The 19,196-nt window shown below is 40.0% G+C and overlaps 2 protein-coding genes across 4 annotated transcripts in view; one reads left to right on the forward strand and one right to left on the reverse strand.

Moving 5' to 3' along the window:
• TSPAN19 (tetraspanin 19) overlaps nucleotides 1-14,693 on the reverse strand; it is a 27,024-nt gene extending 12,331 nt beyond the window's left edge. Inside the window, exons 1-4 of one of the 2 annotated variants that reach the window (XM_010832035.1) lie at nucleotides 14,636-14,687; nucleotides 5,726-5,817; nucleotides 5,566-5,638; nucleotides 3,120-3,244 (exon numbers count right to left, since the gene is read on the reverse strand). In XM_010832035.1, coding sequence (XP_010830337.1) covers nucleotides 3,120-3,244; nucleotides 5,566-5,638; nucleotides 5,726-5,791 — 264 coding nt within the window. In that variant the 5' untranslated portion in view covers nucleotides 5,792-5,817; nucleotides 14,636-14,687. Of the gene's footprint in view, nucleotides 1-3,119; nucleotides 3,245-5,565; nucleotides 5,639-5,725; nucleotides 5,818-14,610 lie in introns of both variants that reach the window. The other variant, XM_010832034.1, reaches the window with a different exon arrangement.
• Nucleotides 14,694-14,769: 76 nt separating this feature from the next.
• Nucleotides 14,770-19,196, forward strand: part of LRRIQ1 (leucine-rich repeats and IQ motif containing 1) — a 205,296-nt gene continuing 200,869 nt past the window's right edge. The window contains exons 1-2 of one of the 2 annotated variants that reach the window (XM_010832036.1): nucleotides 14,770-14,803; nucleotides 17,656-17,800. In XM_010832036.1, the coding sequence (XP_010830338.1) occupies nucleotides 17,657-17,800 (144 nt within the window). In that variant the 5' untranslated portion in view covers nucleotides 14,770-14,803; nucleotide 17,656. Of the gene's footprint in view, nucleotides 14,804-14,961; nucleotides 15,040-17,655; nucleotides 17,801-19,196 lie in introns of those variants that run through there. The other variant, XM_010832037.1, reaches the window with a different exon arrangement.

Below are 19,196 nucleotides of genomic sequence, written 5' to 3' on the forward strand. Positions count from 1 at the left end.
CAAGAGGAGAAGGGGACGACAGAGGATGAGATGGCTGGATGGCATCACTGACTCGATGGACGTGAGTCTGAGTGAACTCTGGGAGTTGGTGATTGACAGGGAGGCCTGGTGTGCTGCGATTCATGGGGTCACAAAGAGTTGGACATGACTGAGGGACTGAACTGAACTGAATTCCTCTGCCAGGCATGACTCCTTTAATTGCTGTGTCATTGACAGGGTTGAATGTCTTGGGTCTCAGGGGGGGTAAACTGCAGGAAAGGAACTGAGGTAACTGTTCCTTACCAGTCCTTCACAAAAAAATTTCACGAATATGCCTGTACTGGTATATACTGGATGAAGAGCAACCCTGGTTTGCTGCTCTAGGCCATTCAAACAGCAAATGCATAGTCCTGAAGGAACCACATCAGCTGGGAAAGGGAGTGCTTTCATGGTAACTGGTGTAGACTGATAACAAAATCCAGAATGATTACCAGGACTTGCCATGCTACATAAGAGTTAGGTATTCTTGGCAAGAGGCACAGTTGGCTACATTTGAATTTCCTATCTGCATCACAGGAAAGTGCCTGTGAATTAAAACTGATTTGAGGACTTCCTGGTGGTCCAGTGGCTAAGACTCTGAGTTCCCAATGCAGGGGTCCTGGGTTCGATCCTTGGTCAGGGAACTAGATCCCACATGAAACAACTGAAGAGCCCACAGGCTGCAACTGAGACCTGATGCAGTCAAATAGTTGCGAAGTCACACCTGACTCTTTTGCGACCCCATGGGCTGTAGCCCACCAGGCTCCTCTGTCCATAGGATTTCCCAGGGCAAGAATACTGCAGTGGGTTGCCATTTCCTTCTCCAATTTGATTTAAAGAAAATGTTAAAAGCTATATTTCATCTGAAGATATTAAGAGGAGGTGAAAAGAACATACAGAAGAACTATACAAAAAAGATCTTAATGTCCCAGATAACCACAATGGTTTGATCATTCACATAAAGCCAGACATCTTGGAGTACGTAGTCAAGTGGGCCTTAGGAAGCATCACTATGAACAAAGCTAGTGGAGGTGATGGAATTCCAGCTGAGCTATTTCAAATCCTAAAAGATGATGCTGTTAAAAGTGCTGCACTCAACATGCCAGCAAATATGGAAAACTCAGCAGTGGCCACACGACTGGAATTGGTCAGTTTTCATTCCAATCCCAAAAAAGGCAATGCCAAAGGATGTTCAAACTACTGCACAGTAGCACTCATTTCACATGCTAGCAAAGTAATGCTCAGAATTCTCCAAACCAGGCTTCAAGAGCACCTGAACCGAAAACTTCCAGATGTTCAAGCTGGATTTAGAAAAGACAGAGGAAACAGAGATCAAATTGCCAACATCCTCTGCATCATAGGAAAAAACACAAGAAAATTTAGGAAAAACATCTACTTCTGCTTCATTGATTACTCTAAAGTCCTTGACTGTGTGGATCACAAAAAACTCTGGAAAATTCTTAGAGAATGGGAATACCAGACCACCTTACCTGACTCCTGAGAAACCAGTATGCAGGTCAGGAAGCAACAGTTCGAACTGGACATGGAACAGACTGGTTCCAAATTGGGAAAGGAGCACATTAAGGCTGTATATTGTCACCCTGTTTATTTAACTTCTATGCAGAGTGCATCATGCAAAATGCTAGACTGGATGAAGCACAAGCTGGAATCAAGATTGTGGGGAGAAATATCGATCACCTCAGATATGTAGATGGCACCACCCTTATGGCAGAAAGCAAAGTGTAACTGAAGAGCTCCTTGATGAAGGTGAAAGAAAAGAGTGAAAAGGCTGGTTTAAAACTCAACACTCAGAAAACTAAGATCATGGCATCTGGTCCCATCACTTCAGGCCAAATAGATGGGGAAACAATGGAAACAGTGACAGACTATTTTGGGGGGCTCCAGAATCACTGAACGTGGTGACTACAGCCATGAAATTAAAAGACGCTTGCCCCTTGGAAGAAAAGTTATGACTAACCTAGACAGCATATTAAAAAGCAGAGACATTACTTTGCCAACAAAGGTCCATCTAGTCAAAGCTGTGATTTTTCCAGTAGTCATGTATGAATGTGGAAATTGGACTATAATGAAGGCTGAGTGCCAAAGAATTGATGCTTTTGAGCTGTGGTGTTGTAGAAGACTCTTGAGAGTCCCTTGGATTGCAAGATCAAACCAGTTAATCAAATCGGTCTTGAATATTCATTGGAAGGGATGATGCTGAAGCTGAAAGTCCAATACTTTAGTCACCCGATGAGAAGAGAGCCTACTCATTAGAAAAGACCCAGATACTGGGAAGGATTGAGGGCAGGAGGAGAAGGGGACGACAGAGGATGAGATGGTTGAATGGCATCACTGACTCAATGGATGTGAGTTTGAGCAGGCTCTGGGAGCTGGTGAAGGACAGGGAAGCCTGGTGTGCTGCAGTGCCTGGGGTCGAGAAGAGTTGGACACGACCGAGTGACTGAACAACAACATAGTTCGCCTGAATCTGTGGATTGGCATGTGATCCACACCATTCTCCTGAATGGTAAATGGCTCAACTTCAGATTTGTCTTCCTTATTTTGAGTTATCTTTTCATGTATATGCCTGGGGAGAGAGTGTGTGCTAACCAGATACCAGAGTCTGGCCCCCTCAGCAGTTATGTTTCTCTTTGTTAAATTATATATTGTGATCTCAACTATAAGTTAGCATCCCACATGGTACACCCACAGGGAGAAAATGTGCCAACTACAGGCCATTGTTTCCTTTTTCCTCCTAAGCTTCAATGTTCATTGACTTTAACACATTCTATTCTGATTTTAGTCTTCATGTTTAAGTTTAGTTAGCTGTAGTTCGCCTTAGGCAATGGATACATATTGACCCTGTGTTGAAAATTAATATCAATGTGTTAAGTGTTGAGGTCCGGATTTGGTCCACTGAAAACTCAGCAAGAAAATTCTGTCTAAGCAAAGATTCTTGGGAGGGAGCACTTCATTGCCTTGCTCCCAAGAGCCCATTGTACTGCAGTGTTCCAGCGACATAAATCATTTTTGCTCACTTGTGTAATTTGAACACTGAAAATCAAAGCTACAAATTCAGACTACTGAAATGAAATACGTACCAGAATTAGGAGCCACCTGATCTCATTGTGAATTCCCAAATAACCCAAGAGACAAAGAAGAAGAATAGCAGATCCAGTTCCAATCAAAATTCGAAAAATATACACTGTCAAGTGATTATTTTCATCTGTGGAAACCACGAAATAGCTATTATTAAGTGATATGTGTTTTCTATTTAATAATAAATGCAGCAACCCAAGATTTCCCTAAGAAGCTGTTGCCAAATCACTAGGATTCTCTTTCTCTCTCTCTTTTTAATCTCATTCTAGCACCTCTTACTTATTCTTAAGGACTTTTCTTCCTCTAATGACATGATAGAGAATTTCTTCAATCTCGGAAGATCTCTTTAAGTTAACCTTGTCTTTAATGTCTTCTATGAAAGAAGACAACTTTTTCTTGAGTGAATTCTTCTATGTATAACATACATCCAAACATTTATGTATTCATTCATTCGTTCATCAAAAATAGTACCTAACATATGTGGGCTTCCTTAGTGGCGCAGCGATAAAGAATCTGCCTGCCAATGCAGGAGATGTGGGTTCGATCCCTCGATCGGGAATATCCCCTGGAGAAGAAAATGACAACCCACCTGAGTATTCTTGACTGGGAAATCCTATGGACAGAAAGAGGCTGGTGGGCTACAGTCCATGGGGTCACAAAAAAGTCGGATATGACTTAGCAACTAACGAACACCCTAACATGTGGGTTAAGTTTCCCTTGTATGAGACCCTGAGTTTATTGCTAATATGGCCCGATTAAAAGTATATTTTATTCTCTCCCCATCTAGACTGAACTCTCTGGGCTAGAGACTATATATATATATATATTTATATAGTCAACAGACTAATTGTTAAATGCCTAGTGCTATGGCACAGATGTGAAAGAAAAGTGAAAGTGAAGTTGCTCAGTCGTGTCCGACTCTTTGCGACCCCGTGGACTGTAGCCCTCCAGGCTCCTCTGTCCATGAGATTCTCCAGGTAAGAATACTGGAGTGGGTAGTGCCTAACAAATACTTTTTAAAAGGGAGAATGAATACATTACATATGCCCTAGGTTTTATGAGAGAAGAGTAGAGACAGTGGGCAGTGGTGTGCTGGAAAAAGATTGTTCTGGCACATAAAGCCAAGGCTTAAATTCTCACAAAATCTGTAAGCTAACTCAGTCCACATTGGCACCTTAAAACTGGCCATCCTGGGATTCTTTACACCACAGAAATCAGCACATAAAAAACAAACAAACAAACAATACTCCATCGCAGAATACTTACTGGCACAGCACTGAGTAGAAAAGCAGCTAATCCAGTAGGAGGAGGAGGTGAAGGTAGGCAAGATTACTGGAGAAGGTAACACTTGAGTTTAGGCTCTGAATTATAATTGGAAATCTCTACATTGGAATGGTGGAAGCATTCTGAGGCACAGAACGGTGCAATGTGTATAGGAAACTTAGCCTTGCTGGCAGTTAACTATTTCAGGCAGGTGAGACTGGGAAGGTTTGCAGGAGTGAAATTATGTGTTGTTTTCGAGTCTTCCTCATGGAATTAAGCTCCATGAGGACATGCCCTTTATCTTTCTTGTACACTACTGTATCCTTAGCTCATGGGATAGTGCCTAATGATATATACATATATCCATTCTGTATCCATTCATGCATTCATGTTCAGTTGTTTCCACATAGGGAATATTATATTTCTAACCATGTGATGGTGATAGGATATGGTAACTGAGTCGTTTTTTTTTTTTTTTTTGGCTGTGTTGGGTCTTTGCCACTCTGCTCAAGCTTTCTCTAGCTGTGGAGAGCGGGGACCACTCCCTGCTTCAGCTTGCGGGCCTCCCGCTGTGATGACTTCCCTTGTTGCATAGCACAGGCTTGAGGCATGGGCTTCAGCAGTTGCAACTCCCTGACTCTAGGACCCTTGGGCTCGGTAGCTGTGGTTCTGAGGTCTAGAGTAGAGGCTCAGTAGTTGTGGTGAATGAGATTAGTTCCCCTGCAGTATGTGGGATCTTCCCGGATCAGGGATCAAACCCCGGTCTCCTGCATTGGCAGGCAGATTCGTATCCACTGCGCCACAAGGGAAGTTCGGTTACTGAGTTTTAAAAGGGATTATTTAACTTGGGCAGTGAAACTATATTGATCTCCGTTATCTTTTAACATTTATAAATCTGTAAAAGTCTAGAGTTAGCAGAACTGCAATCCTCTATTTCTCTCATCTCTCTTGCCCAAAGTTTCTAGCTTTTTCTCTCAAAATTCTCTCTCCTTTATGATCTTGGATTTAAGACTTATTATTTAATAAGGCGTTTATAGAACCAACTGACAAAGACCTTCTGAGGAAAAATTGAATAGTACTTTATGAACGTTAGGGAAACACTGCCACCTGCTGACTAAGTCACGTACTCGGTTGCTTAACATTGAATGCTTTATTTGATTTAGAGAAAGCAAAATAGATACATACCCAAAGCTGTGAAAAAATTATTTCCATCTAATAAAAGCCATGTACCAAATCCCATGAGTAAAAGTCCCAGAACCTACAAAAAATAGCCAATACTTATTTTTTAACTAACTGCTAATAAAAATGTATATCTTCTTTACTAAGTAATTATGAAGAAACTTACCAAGAAAGCTCCATTAACGAGATTAAGACAGTATTTAAAAATCAACTTTTTGTTTTTCCTTAACATTTTTTTCTCCACATGTACTGATGATTCTGAAAAGATAAGCACAACTTTTACTATAAACACCACAGTAATAACTTGAAATAATTCTGCTTACTCATATCTTTTATTTGCATGTTTTTTCCTCACACCAGCAGTCAGTATAACATTCCTCTTTGTTCTCCCGAATATAACAAAATATTGAAGAGTGTCTTGAAACTGTGTCTGTCTTTATCTGCATTTTTTGTCCAGGCAGTTGAGATCAAAGGGCATTTGTATAGCATGTCAAGAGTTGCCATACTGAATTTCCTGCAGTTTTCAGAAAGTAAATATTTTTGTTTCCAGTCATAACACACCTTGTTCTCCTTGCCAGAAATCTTTCCTTTCCATCTGACTGCATTCCTCTTTCCCAGAATAATGTTATCTCAGAAGCCTTTCCCTAATCTCAGTTTGTTGCCTATTTTCATCTTTGTCTCCCTTCCCATGTAGACTTAAGGGCCTTTACTCAGAGAGAATAGATCTTGTATATAATAAACCCAAGTCTAACATATAGTGGGAACCATGTGTTACAAACACGGATGTGTTGAATCAGTCAATCAACAGGTGAATTATATTATTTAACTAGTTTACAATTTACTTTGTTATATAGTACAGTGAAAAGAACTAAAGGTGGTTTAAAAAAACTGTTTTCCAGATACCCTATTTTCCTAAAATATTTGTGGAAAAGTCAACACTTATCCTACTGATTTTGAGTGCTTGGTTTATTAGATATGTAGGTTTTACCTTTTCTTGGGTATATTCCTGGGTTTTCTTTTTTCTTTCACTTTTTCAATTCTAGGTAACTCATATTTTAAAAAGTACTGTGGTTTACAATGTTTCAATACATGCAGTGGATAACTGACACAGTGACACTGTGAAAGTGAAACAGCAATATAAGCCCCTGTGCCCCTTGGAAGGAAAAGGCTTTTGCTTTAGTCTCCCAGGCCTCCACTGAGTCTCAAAAGGCTGACTCAAGAGGTAACGATTAGGAAATGTGACGATGTAGAAACAAAGAATAGCTGTTGCGCTGGGAACTGGTAACAATTTAGACTAGAAATCTGCCACACAGTAGAACCACTGAACTCATAGTTCCCTGAAAGATACAGATAAAGGCCTGACACATTCCTAAGTTATTTTTATAAGAAACAGACCCCTACCAGATGAAAACTGCTGACCATAAGAACACAGACCCTAGAGTGGTTGAAACCCAAGGACTGATGATGCTTAAGACTTCACCTTGATGCCAACCAATCCAAGAATTGTGTATGAGCTGATCACATACCCCCGAAACTGCCTCCCTCACACTGCCTTTAACCCCTTCCCCGAAAGCCACCTGGGAGCTTGGATCTTTCGAGCGTGCGCAGCCTGTTCTCCTTGCTTGATGCCCTGCAATAAACATTGCGCTTTCCTCTAGCACAACCCAGTGTCAGTGGATTGGCTTTACTGCATGTGAGCAAGTGGACCCAAGTTTGATTCAGTAACAAAAGCAGGTTTAGTAAGACTAATTTGAAGCTGTCTGTCCCTAGTTAGGAAGAAACCAATCCATTTGTTAAACTGAAAGATGCCTTAGAAAGCGGAAAGTAAGAGACGTGTAGGACAGCACCCACCCACTTTCCTCTTTATTTCATTCTAAGGCCATATTCCTCCTAAAAACCCCCAAGGTATTTCTCCCAGCTTCAGGAGTGTCTCCAGGCTTTATCTTCCACCCTCTGCCTCGACCTCTTCTGCTGCTGTTTGGTTTCTCCACTTTCTGTCCTCGAGTCTTATTCGTGGATTCCTCCAGTGCCTGGACTTTCTGGATGGGACACTCAGTGGGAAAGACTGCCCGAATTTTTTTGTTTGTTTGTTTATTTCCAAGATGCTTTAGATCTACATTTTAGCTTCAGTTTTACTTACATGAGAAAGCTGTGATCCTTTTCTGAACAAGAAAGTGAAAAAGTTGCTGTCGCGTCTGACTCTCTGCGACCCCATCGACTTAGTCCATGGAATTCTCCAAGCCGGACTACTGGAGTGGGTAGCCTTTCCCTTCTCCAGGGGATCTTCCCAACCCAGGGATCAAAACCCAGGTCTCCCACATTGCAGGTGGATTCTTTACCAGCTGAGCCACAAGGGAAGCACAAGAATACTGGAGTGGGTAGCCTATCCCTTCCCCAGTGGATCTTCCAGACTCAGGAATCGAACTGGAGTCTCCTGCATTGCAGGTGGATTCTTTACCAACTGAGCTATGAGGGAAGCTACTTAAGCCCTAATTCCTGGCTTCTGTTTCTCTACAAACCAGGAAGAGAAAGAAAACTAATAAGTGAGAACTCTCTACAGGGACTCTGGCGTGGAATGTTGAACAAGAGGCTTGCCTGTTGATTTGATAGTAGTTAGCAGGTTAGAGTCAAGGTTAAAATGTTTTATGAAAGGATCCAAATACAAAAAATAAACTGAAGTATATTCTCTCTCAGTTCAAGATATGTAATTGGTTCTCTACTGGGAAATCATCCTAGAAATGTGGGGTTTTGCTCCAGCCTGTTAAAATATATGGCTCCCAGTGGAAACAGTGGTTGACTTTATTTTTCTGGGCTTCAAAATCACTGTAGGTGGCGATTGCAGCAATGAAATTAAAAGACGCTTACTCCTTGGAAGGAAAGTTATGACCAACCTAGACAGCATATTAAAAAGTAGAGACATTACTTTGCTAACAAAGGTCTGTCTAGTCAAGGCTATGGTTTTTCCAGTGGTCATGTATGGATGTGAGAGTTGGACTGTGAAGAAAGCTGAGTGCCAAAGAATTGATGCTTTTGAACTGTGGTGCTGGAGAAGACTCTTGAGAGTCCCTTGGACTGCAAGGAGATCCAACCAGTCCATCCTAAAGGAGATCAGTCTTGGGTGTTCATTGGAAGGAGTGGTGTTGAGGCTGAAACTCCAACACTTTGGCCACCTGATGCAAAGAGCTGACTCATTGGGAAAGACCCTGATGCTGAGAAAGATTGAGGGCAGGAGGAAAAGGGGAAGACAGAGGATGAGATGGTTGGATGACATCATCGACTCGATGGACATGGGTTTGGGTGGACTCCGGGAGTTGGTGATGGACAGGGAGGCCTGGCATGCTGCGGTTCATGGGGTCGAAAAGAGTCAGACACGACTAAGTGACTGAACTGAACTGAACTGAAATCTACTCAAGGTGCAATCCTCTACAGTCAGCAGGAAGAGGATGAGTAAACTTAGGTGAGCATCTTTTAAACATGTAAGGCGGAAGTTGCATACTTCTCTTCTGCTTCTCTTCTTTGACACACAGCAGTTAGTCACATGGCAATTCTCAACTAGAAGTGGAGTTACCTATATGCCCACAATGAAGAAAAGAAGTGAATTAGGGTGGGAAAAGCCAAACAAAATGCTCAACAGGAAACTGTGATATGAAAGATAATCAGAGAGAGAAAAATACGGCTTTGACATATTTCAGTGTGCTTTACTATGAATAAAAAAAGAATCAAAGATGATCAGAAAGATTTTTTACAATGGGAAAATAAAAGAATAATGATAATCACTGGAATTGTTTGAAAAAGATTCATAAATTCTATTAATTTAATATTTAAAAATTCAGGTTGAATTGATAAACGAAAACCTTGTGGTTAAGCACTGGAAATTTAGGGCAGGCATGTGGAGAGCACAGACAATATAGAATTGGGGGTCGTCCATAGAGAGCTGATATCTTGAGAATAAATGAAGGAGATGAGGGACCAACTATAGATTACAATAAGCAGAGGTTTGATTACAGAAAATGACATAATTAGGAATTTGGATTTTATAGTCAAGGCTATGGTTTTTCCTGTGGTCATGTATGTATGTGAGAGTTGGACTGTGAAGAAGGCTGAGCGCTGAAGAATTGATGCTTTTGAACTGTGGTGTTGGAGAAGACGCTTGAGAGTCCCTTGGACTGCAAGGAGATCCAACCAGTCCATTCTGAAGGAGATCAGCCCTGGGATTTCTTTGGAAGGAATGATGCTAAAGCTGAAACTCCAGTACTTTGGCCACCTCATGTGAAGAGTTGACTCATTGGAAAAGACTCTGATGCTGGGAGGGATTGGGGGCAAGAGGAGAAGGGGACGACAGAGGATGAGATGGCTAGATGGCATCACTGACTCAATGGACGTGAGTCTGAGTAAACTCTGGGAGTTGGTGATGGACAGGGAGGCCTGGCGTGCTGCGATTCATGGGGTCAAAAAGAGTCGGACACGACTGAGCGACTGATCTGACTGATCTGATTTTTATGTATGTATGTATTTACTTATTTAATTTTATTTTTTGGTCACGCCTGTATAGCATGTGGGATCTTATTTCCCCAACCAGGGATCAAACCCATGCTCCATACATTGGAAGTATACAGTTTCAACCACTGGACAGCCAAGGAAATCCCTAGATTTTTAAAAAATCAGACTTTATGAAATGAGAAAACAATCATTTCCAAAATAGCGTTACATGAGACAGATGTCAAAGAGGGAGAGAATTCTGAACTCTCAAAGTCAGCTGACTTGGTTAAGCAGGATGGTCACGGTAACTTCAAAACAGTAGAGCTTTAGTCCATTTAGACCATTTTCTATTAATTGTTTATGTTTCACCACCTATGTCAGTCAAACTATTTTTTTTTCCCCTTCCCTTATGCTGAAGTAAAAAGCTTGTTGAATAACTGGACTCTGAAAGTTTTCTCTCTCTTTAAAGAGAATAGTTAGAAAAGAATGTGGTTGGGAGTGATGGTAAATCACAAATTGGATCAGAAATTTTTAAAAATTCCCCCTTTTTAGACAGTGAGTCAATCCGATCAGTTGCAGAGTTATACTATTGACTGATGAAGGTTTGAAAGTTCTCTTTGCAGAAGAATTTTTTTTTGTTCAATTCTACATTAGAAAAATAAAATATTGGTTTGGGGATGTGATAAAAATTTAGATATTTTTTCTTTTGGTAGTTCTTTCTCAATAATAAATGAACCACTTCTAAAAGTAATCACAAAGTTTGGAAAGCTTTTGTTCACAGAGGTTTAATAGTATAGAGAGGAAGATGATTAATTACTCAGACCAGCCTGTTCTTTGTTTTCTTCATTTTAGGGAAAAAAAATTATGTAGATACCACATGAAGATACAGAAACAATTGTGGTAAGATCATGAATCCTGTTGATATTTGAAAAGTGAGAAAAGAGATTATGGCACTTGATAGTTATTTTTTTCTTTGTTTCCAGAATGGACAAAAGCCCATGATCACACTAAGTTATCACTTAGATTTGTTTGCTTTTACAGTTGAGACTAAGCCCCACCCCCTGCCTGTCCCATCTATCACTTGAGACTTCACTTCCATTGTGTGCACGTTTGTTAGAGAGCAGGGTGTTAGGCTACAGTATTTGTTTAACCTCCCTAAGAACTGTTCAAGGTATCTCTCCTGAAAGCTGCTAATTTATGGTCTAGCAGACTTATATTATATGCAGATAGTAATTAACTGTGAATAAAAGAATGAGAAGTGTGAGGCGAAGTAGCAAACTGAATGCTTCACCAATAGCAACCCAGAACTGTCTCCTGACCCTGCACCTTGTAGGGAGGCAGGCAGTTTTTCGCTCTTGTGTTTTAAAAGCTGGAACTGAATCGTGCCGTATTTCCCATTGCTGCTGAAACCACCCATAGACGACACGCTGCCTATGTGCAGTGTCATGTATCTTAATGCCAGTCCTTTGCTTTACATGCCATAAATAAGTTGGTGGTTTTGTTTCAGTGTGGTAGAGATTTTTTTCTTGTTTTTTGGTTTTGCTTTTACAGATGGTAAAGAGTCTGCTTGCAGTGTGTGAGGCTTGAGTTTGATCCCTAGGTCTGGAAGATCCCCTGCAGAGGGAAATGGCAACCCACTCCACTATTCTTGCCTGAGAAAACCCCATGGACAGAGGAGCCTGGCAGGCTACAGTCAATGGGGTCGCTAAGAGTAGGACACATCTGAGTGACTTCACTTTACTTTACTCCAGTTGGGCTGCTATAACAAAATACCAAAAACTAAGTAGTCAATAGAAATTTATTTCTCACAACTGTGGAAGCTGGAAGTCTGAGATAAAGGTGCAAAGTTTCAGACTTCTTTTATCCTCATATGGCATAGGGAGCTCTGTGGGATCTCTTCCAAAAGATCACTAATCCCATTCACGAGTGCCCCACCCTCATAAACTAATCACCTCCTCTTAAAGGTCCCATCTTCCAACACCACCACATTGGGTGTAAGGATTTCAACATGTGAGTTTTGAGGAGGCACAAACATTCAGACCACAGCAAACAGTTCAAGTTAAAGAGAACACATCAAACCAGGTGTCTTAGCAACAAGCAAGGAAGCCCTAAGCCATGTTTGCACAGAAGGGTAAGAGATGGTTATGTGCTGATCTTTTCAGTTATAAGCCTCACATACTAAAAAGGTTGTCAGTGAAAATGATTTGCTTACACAAAGGTACACAAGTTAGTGCAGTTCCTATGTAAATATTTGTGATGTGGTAGACATATTTTATTTTGCTATAGACAAAGAATTTGTTTTTAACTTAAATAAAGTCCTGGTATGGTATTTCTTTGGTTTATTTCCTGATTCGTTAATAAATGGTCCAACAGCAGAGATTTTTTTAATAGTACAAATGCTATGGGTAAAGACAATTTACAGTAACTCACCTATTCATAAGTGTCATTTTTCATTAGTTAAATAATACTCTAATAACTGTTTTTTAAGTTCCTTCTAAATGCCAGAAGATGGGAACACACACACACAAATGAATAAATAAGACAAACCATTAGGGAACCAAATCTGTGGACAATTTTGAATTGTGTGTTGGGAGTTCAGAGTCTAGGAATAAATGGAACTGGGAAGTTTCAGAAAGGAGGTGAATTTGAGGTAATCCTTGAAGAATAATTAAGAGGGCTCCAGTCAGACAAAAGGGGCTTCCCCAGTGGCTCAGTAGGAAAGAATATGGTTGCAATATAAGAGACATATAAGATGCAGGCTCAATCCCTGGGTCAGGAAGGTCCCCTGGAAAAGGGAATGGCAACCCACTCCAGTATTCTTCTTCCCTGGACAATCCCAGGGACAGAGGAGCCTGGCAGGCTCAGTCCATGGGACTGCAATAGAGTTGGACAAGACTTACTGACTAAACAACAACAACTTCCTAACTAACTACGTATCACTTATTGCTGGGAAAATCCCAAGGACAGAGGAACTTGGCAGGCTACAGTCCATAGAGTCACAAAGAGTCATACACCACTGAGCACAAAGACACATAGATAAAAACAGGTTAGAAGAGGAAGTTTTCAATACAGATGGAACACTGTTCCAGGCTTTGGAGTGAAGTGCATGAGGGCTTGAGTAGAGTGGCAAGAGATGACAGATGAGGCTGGAGAAGTAGACCCAGTAAAGATTGTGAGGGATCATGAGTGCTTTGCTAACAATTTGCAAACCGTCATAGACTATAAATCAATTCAACTTGAAACTACTGTTTAACTATGCAGCATTTAGCAAAAATCTATTTAATTGTACTCTTCCTAGAAATTATACCCTAAGTGGATTATGTTATTTTTTTTCATAACCCTTTAACCTGAGTAGGTTTGTGTGTGTGTGTGTGGTTTGTTTGTTTTTAATAAGTAACTTGAAAGTATGAGTTGTAGAAACATGCGCCACAAATTAATCTTCAGCAGAACTTCCAGGATTCTTCTTTTTTGCTATGAATTTGTTTGACAAGGTAAGCATTAGTAAGGAAAGAAATTCAAACATCTTCAAATTAGTTGTTTAAAGTCAGTTTTAGAAATTAATTGATTACTAATGGATTTTATATTCTTCAGGAAAAGCATGAATAGTTTCATAATTACAAATAAAATTTTAAGTTTAATGTGAATTGCAACAAAATATGTTAGTTCAAACATTTTAAATAAAGAGTTTGAAAGTTTGTAAATCAGCAACAAAACTAAACTAAAAAAAGGAAAATTGTTACTTGAGTATGGTCTTTAATAATAAAAATATCCAAAATTCAATTCTAAAACCAGGAGTAGTTTATTTTGAAAATCATTTTCTTTCTTGAATGAAGAGATAATGTGTTTTTTTTAATATCAAAAGTCTACTGATTTCTCACTCTGTATTATTAATTCTTAAGTTGACACAATGCATTTTATTATTCAATTGTAACCAGGAAACATGGTCTATTTTCTTTCAAAGGCTCAATGATATTGTTTGCATTTAGCTTAATGTATATCAGATAGCTTCTACAATTACGCTTAACTACTTCCTCTTGGAATTTAATGCTTCATTTTTAAACTTAAAAAAAAATGAAAATCAGTTGTATACATTTTCTTCACCAGTAATAGGAACTTTATGAATTTTTAAGTTAAAATTAAATGTTATGATATAAACTTAAATTCAAATTTCATATTAAAACAATGTGTGTCACGCTCAATGTTTTACAGTAAAACATATTCCAGAATATAATTTCTTAATTTCTCACCCCACACATCCATTCACTTAAAAATTTTTGATAGTCATTGCTGATTGATTTTTTTCTATTTTAAAAGAAACTTGGTGTCATGCGAGGCAAACAATTTATTGGCTTTTCTTCTATACTTCCAGGCCTCACAAATCACTATTCAGGAGTAAGTTTTTGTGGAGTGCACAATTTATACACGAGCAACTCAACATTCACTAGAGTCACATAATAAAAACAGATAGGTAAGAGACAATTTAAAAGTCAGGCTACCCTTAATTGGGTAGCTGTAACAAAGTGTCGTTTCTTTATTATTACTTTCCAAAATTAATTAAATATTAAAATCTACCTGGAATAAAATGTAAGTTCCTCACCGAGCTCCTGAGATGAAGCGTTCGTTCTAGTTTGGAATAGAGTTAGTTTGTCCTGCTGGGGCACCTGTAAAGCCCTTCTTCCTTGGGATTGGCGGTTGCCGTGGTTACTCTTTGTTTGGAGGGCGGGCACTGTTTTCCAACCTTGCTGGAGGATTCAGCCGCTGCTGGGTGAGCGAGCACCCCTCCAGACCCGGGTTGATGAAGCGGGAGGTGCCGCAAAACTGCGGGAGCGCAAGTGGAGCCGGGCCCCTCTCCGCCAAGGCCAGGCTTGAGTGCGAAGCGGGGCCCCGCGCCCAGGGAGTGCTGAGCCAGTCTGTAGAGCGAGAGGCTCTGTAGAGCGAGAGGCTTTCCGTTTTGAAAAATTTTGGTAGTTCACACACAACTTGAAGAACTAAAATTGAAGGGTGGGGTTCCTTAAAATTTCTCATTTTTTGGCAGCTTTATGTGCGTGCTCAGTCGTGTCCGGCTCTCTGCGACCCCATGGACTCTAACCCTCCAGGCTCCTCTGTCCTCCTCTGCCTGGGATTTCCCAGGCAAGAATATTGGAGTGGGTTGCCATTTCCTCCTCTAGGGGATCTTCCTGACCAGAGATCGAACCCGCATCTCTTGTCTCCTGCATTGGCAGGCGGGTTCTTTACCAGCTGAGCCACGAAGATTCCCCACTTAAGCCACTAAGACACCCCACTAAGCTCGCTTGGCACCTTTAGCCACCTCCAATTGATTATTATCAACTTGAAGTAGTTTACCTAGCCTCTTTGCAGTGGAATCGATCCAAGGCCGCTGTATCCAGTTCTGTAACCACTGGCTAGAGGTGACCATTGAGAGCTTAAATGCAGCAAGTCTGAATTGAAATGTGCTGTAAACATAAAATACACGTAAGATTTTGAAGAATTATTAAGGTACAAAACAAAGTGTAAACTTTTTAGCTGGCTATATAATGAATGCTTTTCTGTTGACTATGTTGAAATAATATTTTGGATAATGGATTGAATTAATATATATTATTAAAAAATTCAACTATTTCTTTTTATATTTAAAAAAAATTGCCACTAGCAAATTTAAATCAAATATGTTGCCCAAATATGTAATTGGGCAGGACTGATCTAAAGAGCCAGTAGATGAGCTGAGATGGACATATGGAAATGTCTCTTTCCTTTACCCTATTTTTCTGCCTTTCTTTCTACATAAAGTTTTGTGTATCTCTGAATTCTGCTTTATAGCCATTTTTAAAATCTAATTTTCCACCTGGCGAAGGTTTTTCTCCCTATATTCATTCAAAGCTTTTGAATTGAATTTTAAGTAAGTTAGATTGTGGGGTAGCATTTTGCACTGGTTCTGGCTTTGTTTTGGAGGGAGGTGGTTATGAGTAAAATTGGAAAATAAAAGCTGATTAGTATAGGATTGTTCAAACTTTTTTTTTACTTAGACCCACATTAAAACAAAAATTTGCATTGCATTTCATGTGGATTCTTTACCACCCAGCCAAGGGAAAGTGAAAGTGAAAGTCACTCAGTCCTGTTAGACTCTTTGTGACCCCATGGACTATACAGTCCATGAAATTCTCCAGGCCAGAGAACTGGAGTGGGTAGCCATTCCCTTCTCCAGGGGATACATGTACATGCATACATGTACCTGTACTTATAATTGAAGCAGAGTTTTTTAAACAATTTTTACTTTTAGTATATATAGTACACTTATAGCTTCTTTTCTGACCTACCCTAACTTTTCCTATGCTGTCCCATCATTTGATCTAGATGGCCAAAAACTGCTAAATTAATTTCTTAATCCATGAATGGATTACCATCTGCAATTTGAAGTCTACTGGTTGTTCGGAAAAATTGCTGGGCAGATAATGAGCTTGCCTAAGTTTGGATACCTTTGGATTGTGGCAAAAGCACTGACTTTGGATTCAAAATCTCTGAATTAGGATCCTACTCCCATTACTTTTTAGCATGATGCTATGGGGAATTAACTAACCTCTTCCAACCTTAGGTTTCTCATCTATACAATGACTGTAATGACCTTTAATCTGTGAAGTTACTCCAGAGATTATCAGTCACATAAGTGTCTACTAGTGCCTGGCTTGTCACAGGTACTTAATATACATGGAAGCTAATGACGGTACTTAACAGTGATGATATGAAGATATTCTGCAATGTACTGCTTGACCTTTATCCATTACAAGCCTACAGATTTAAATGAAATGAGTGTTGAACTTATACATCATATATTGTTCATTATTTCATTGTTGTGGCTATCTGGTAGAATTGACAACTCTGACTTAATGAGTGCAAACTAGCCAGATGTGTCCCCATATATAGACTTAGGATGTTCTCTTATAAGTATTTTAATTTCTGAATACTCAAGCTGTTCACAGTTATTTTGCCATTAATTATTACCATGAAAATGAATTTTAATATGAAGTTTCTTGATTCAGGAAGGTAAGCCAAACCCATTCCACATAACTTTTCCTTTAGCAAATTTAAAGAGTATTATTAAATTTGATCATTTTGTAGTCAAACACTAAAGAAATAATGGATGAAAATAGGGAGAAAGCAATTTTCTTTAATATATGCTGCTTCTGCTGCTGCTAAGTCACTTCAGTCTTGTCCAACTCTGTGGGACCCCATAGATGGCAGCCCACCAGGCTCCATAGTCCCTGGGATTCTCCAGGCAAGAACACTGGAGTGGGTTGCCATTTCCTTTTCCAATGCGTGAAAGTGAAAAGCAGAAGTGAAGTCACTCAGTCATGTCCAACTCTTCTTGACCCCATGGATTGTAGCCCACCAGGCTCCTCTGTCCATGGGATTCTCCAGGCAAGAGCACCGGAGTGGGTTGCCATTTCTTTCTCCATCTTTAATATATAGTATAGGCATAATAAGGTATGAAAAAACTTTGTTAAACTAAAGCATTTTTACATAGAAAATGTTGGATTGGTGTGCACATTAAAGAACCTATAGTTTTTACTAGCATTTAGCCTCTTCAGTTTTCTCTAAATGGTTCTGTGTTTTATTATGAAGGATGATGGAAGGCAACGATGATGATGATATAAAGCTCAGTGAAGAAATAGAGGCTGAATTGGATAAAATCAGCATTTCTTCCTTGGAAAAATATGGTTTTGATAGTGATTCAAAATCAGAAACCCAGAGTGATAATAGTGATACAGTAAGTTTTGTGTTGTACTTTTGAGACTTTTAACTGAAGTAAGCTTTTTTAGGAGAAATACTACTTTTCTCAGTGTGTTTTTTATACTCCACTCCTTTTTTCCCCCTTAGGGTGACCTTTAAACAATGCATATTAGTAGATATTTAAATATAAAAAGTATATTGATAAATTACCTATAATTTCACATGTATACATGTGCATTTTTTCACAAAATTGAGATTTTACTATTCATATAATTATGCATAGGTGTGTGTGTGTGTATATATATATATATATATATATATGTTGTTGTTTAGCTCTAAGTCATGTCCAGCTATTTTGTGATGCCATGGACTGCAGAGTTCTGTCCATGGGATTTCCCATGCAAGAATACTGGAGTGGATTGCCATTTCCCTCTCCAGGGGATCATCCCAACCCAGGGATTGAACCCATGTCTCCTACATTGGCAGGTGGATTCTTTACCACCCAGCCCAGGGAAAGTGAAAGTGAAAGTCACTCAGTCCTGTTACACTCTTTGTGACCCCATGGACTATCAGACCAGATCAGTCGTGTCCAACTCTTTGCAACCCCATGAATTGCAGCACACCAGGCCAAGAAATTCGCCAGGCCAGAGAAGTGGAGTGGGTAGCCATTCCCTTCTCCAGGCGATCTTTGCAACCCAGGCATCAAACCCAGGTCTTCTGCATTGCAGGCAGATTCTCTACCAACTGATCCTGGGAAGACACAGGATATTGGTATCCTGCATTTTTACTTAATCATGAGTATATTGTTATGTGATTCAGTTCAGGTCAGTTCAGTTCAGTCAGTCGTGTCCGACTCTTTGCGACCCCGTGAACTGCAGCACACCAGGCCTCCCTGTCCATCACCAACTCCCGGAGTTCACCCAAACTCATGTCCATCGAGTCGGTGATGCCATCCAGCCATCTCATCCTCTGTCATCCCCTTCTCCTCCTGCCCTCAATCCCTTCCAGCATCAGAGTCTTTTCCAATGAGTCAACTCTTCGCATGAGGTGGCCAAAGTATTGGAGTTTCAGCTTTAGCATTAGTCCTTCCAAAGAACAACCAGGACTGATCTCCTTTAGAATGGACTGGTTGGATCTCCTTGCAGTCCAAGGGACTCTCAAGAGTCTTCTCCAACACCACAGTTCAAAAGCATCAATTCTTCGGCATTCAGCTTTCTTCACAGTCCAACTCTCACATCCATGCATGACCACAGGACACACCATAGCCTTGACTAGATGGACCTTTGTTGGCAAAGTAATGTCTCTGCTTTTGAATATGCTATCTAGGTTGGTTATAACTTTCCTTCCAAGGAGTAAGCATCTTTTAATTTCATGGCTGCAATCACCATCTGCAGTGATTTTGGAGCCCCCCAAAATAAAGTCTGACACTGTTT

The sequence above is a fragment of the Bison bison genome, unplaced genomic scaffold (assembly GCF_000754665.1).
Source record: "Bison bison bison isolate TAMUID 2011002044 unplaced genomic scaffold, Bison_UMD1.0 scf7180017864535, whole genome shotgun sequence".
Classification (NCBI taxonomy): domain Eukaryota; kingdom Metazoa; phylum Chordata; class Mammalia; order Artiodactyla; family Bovidae; genus Bison; species Bison bison.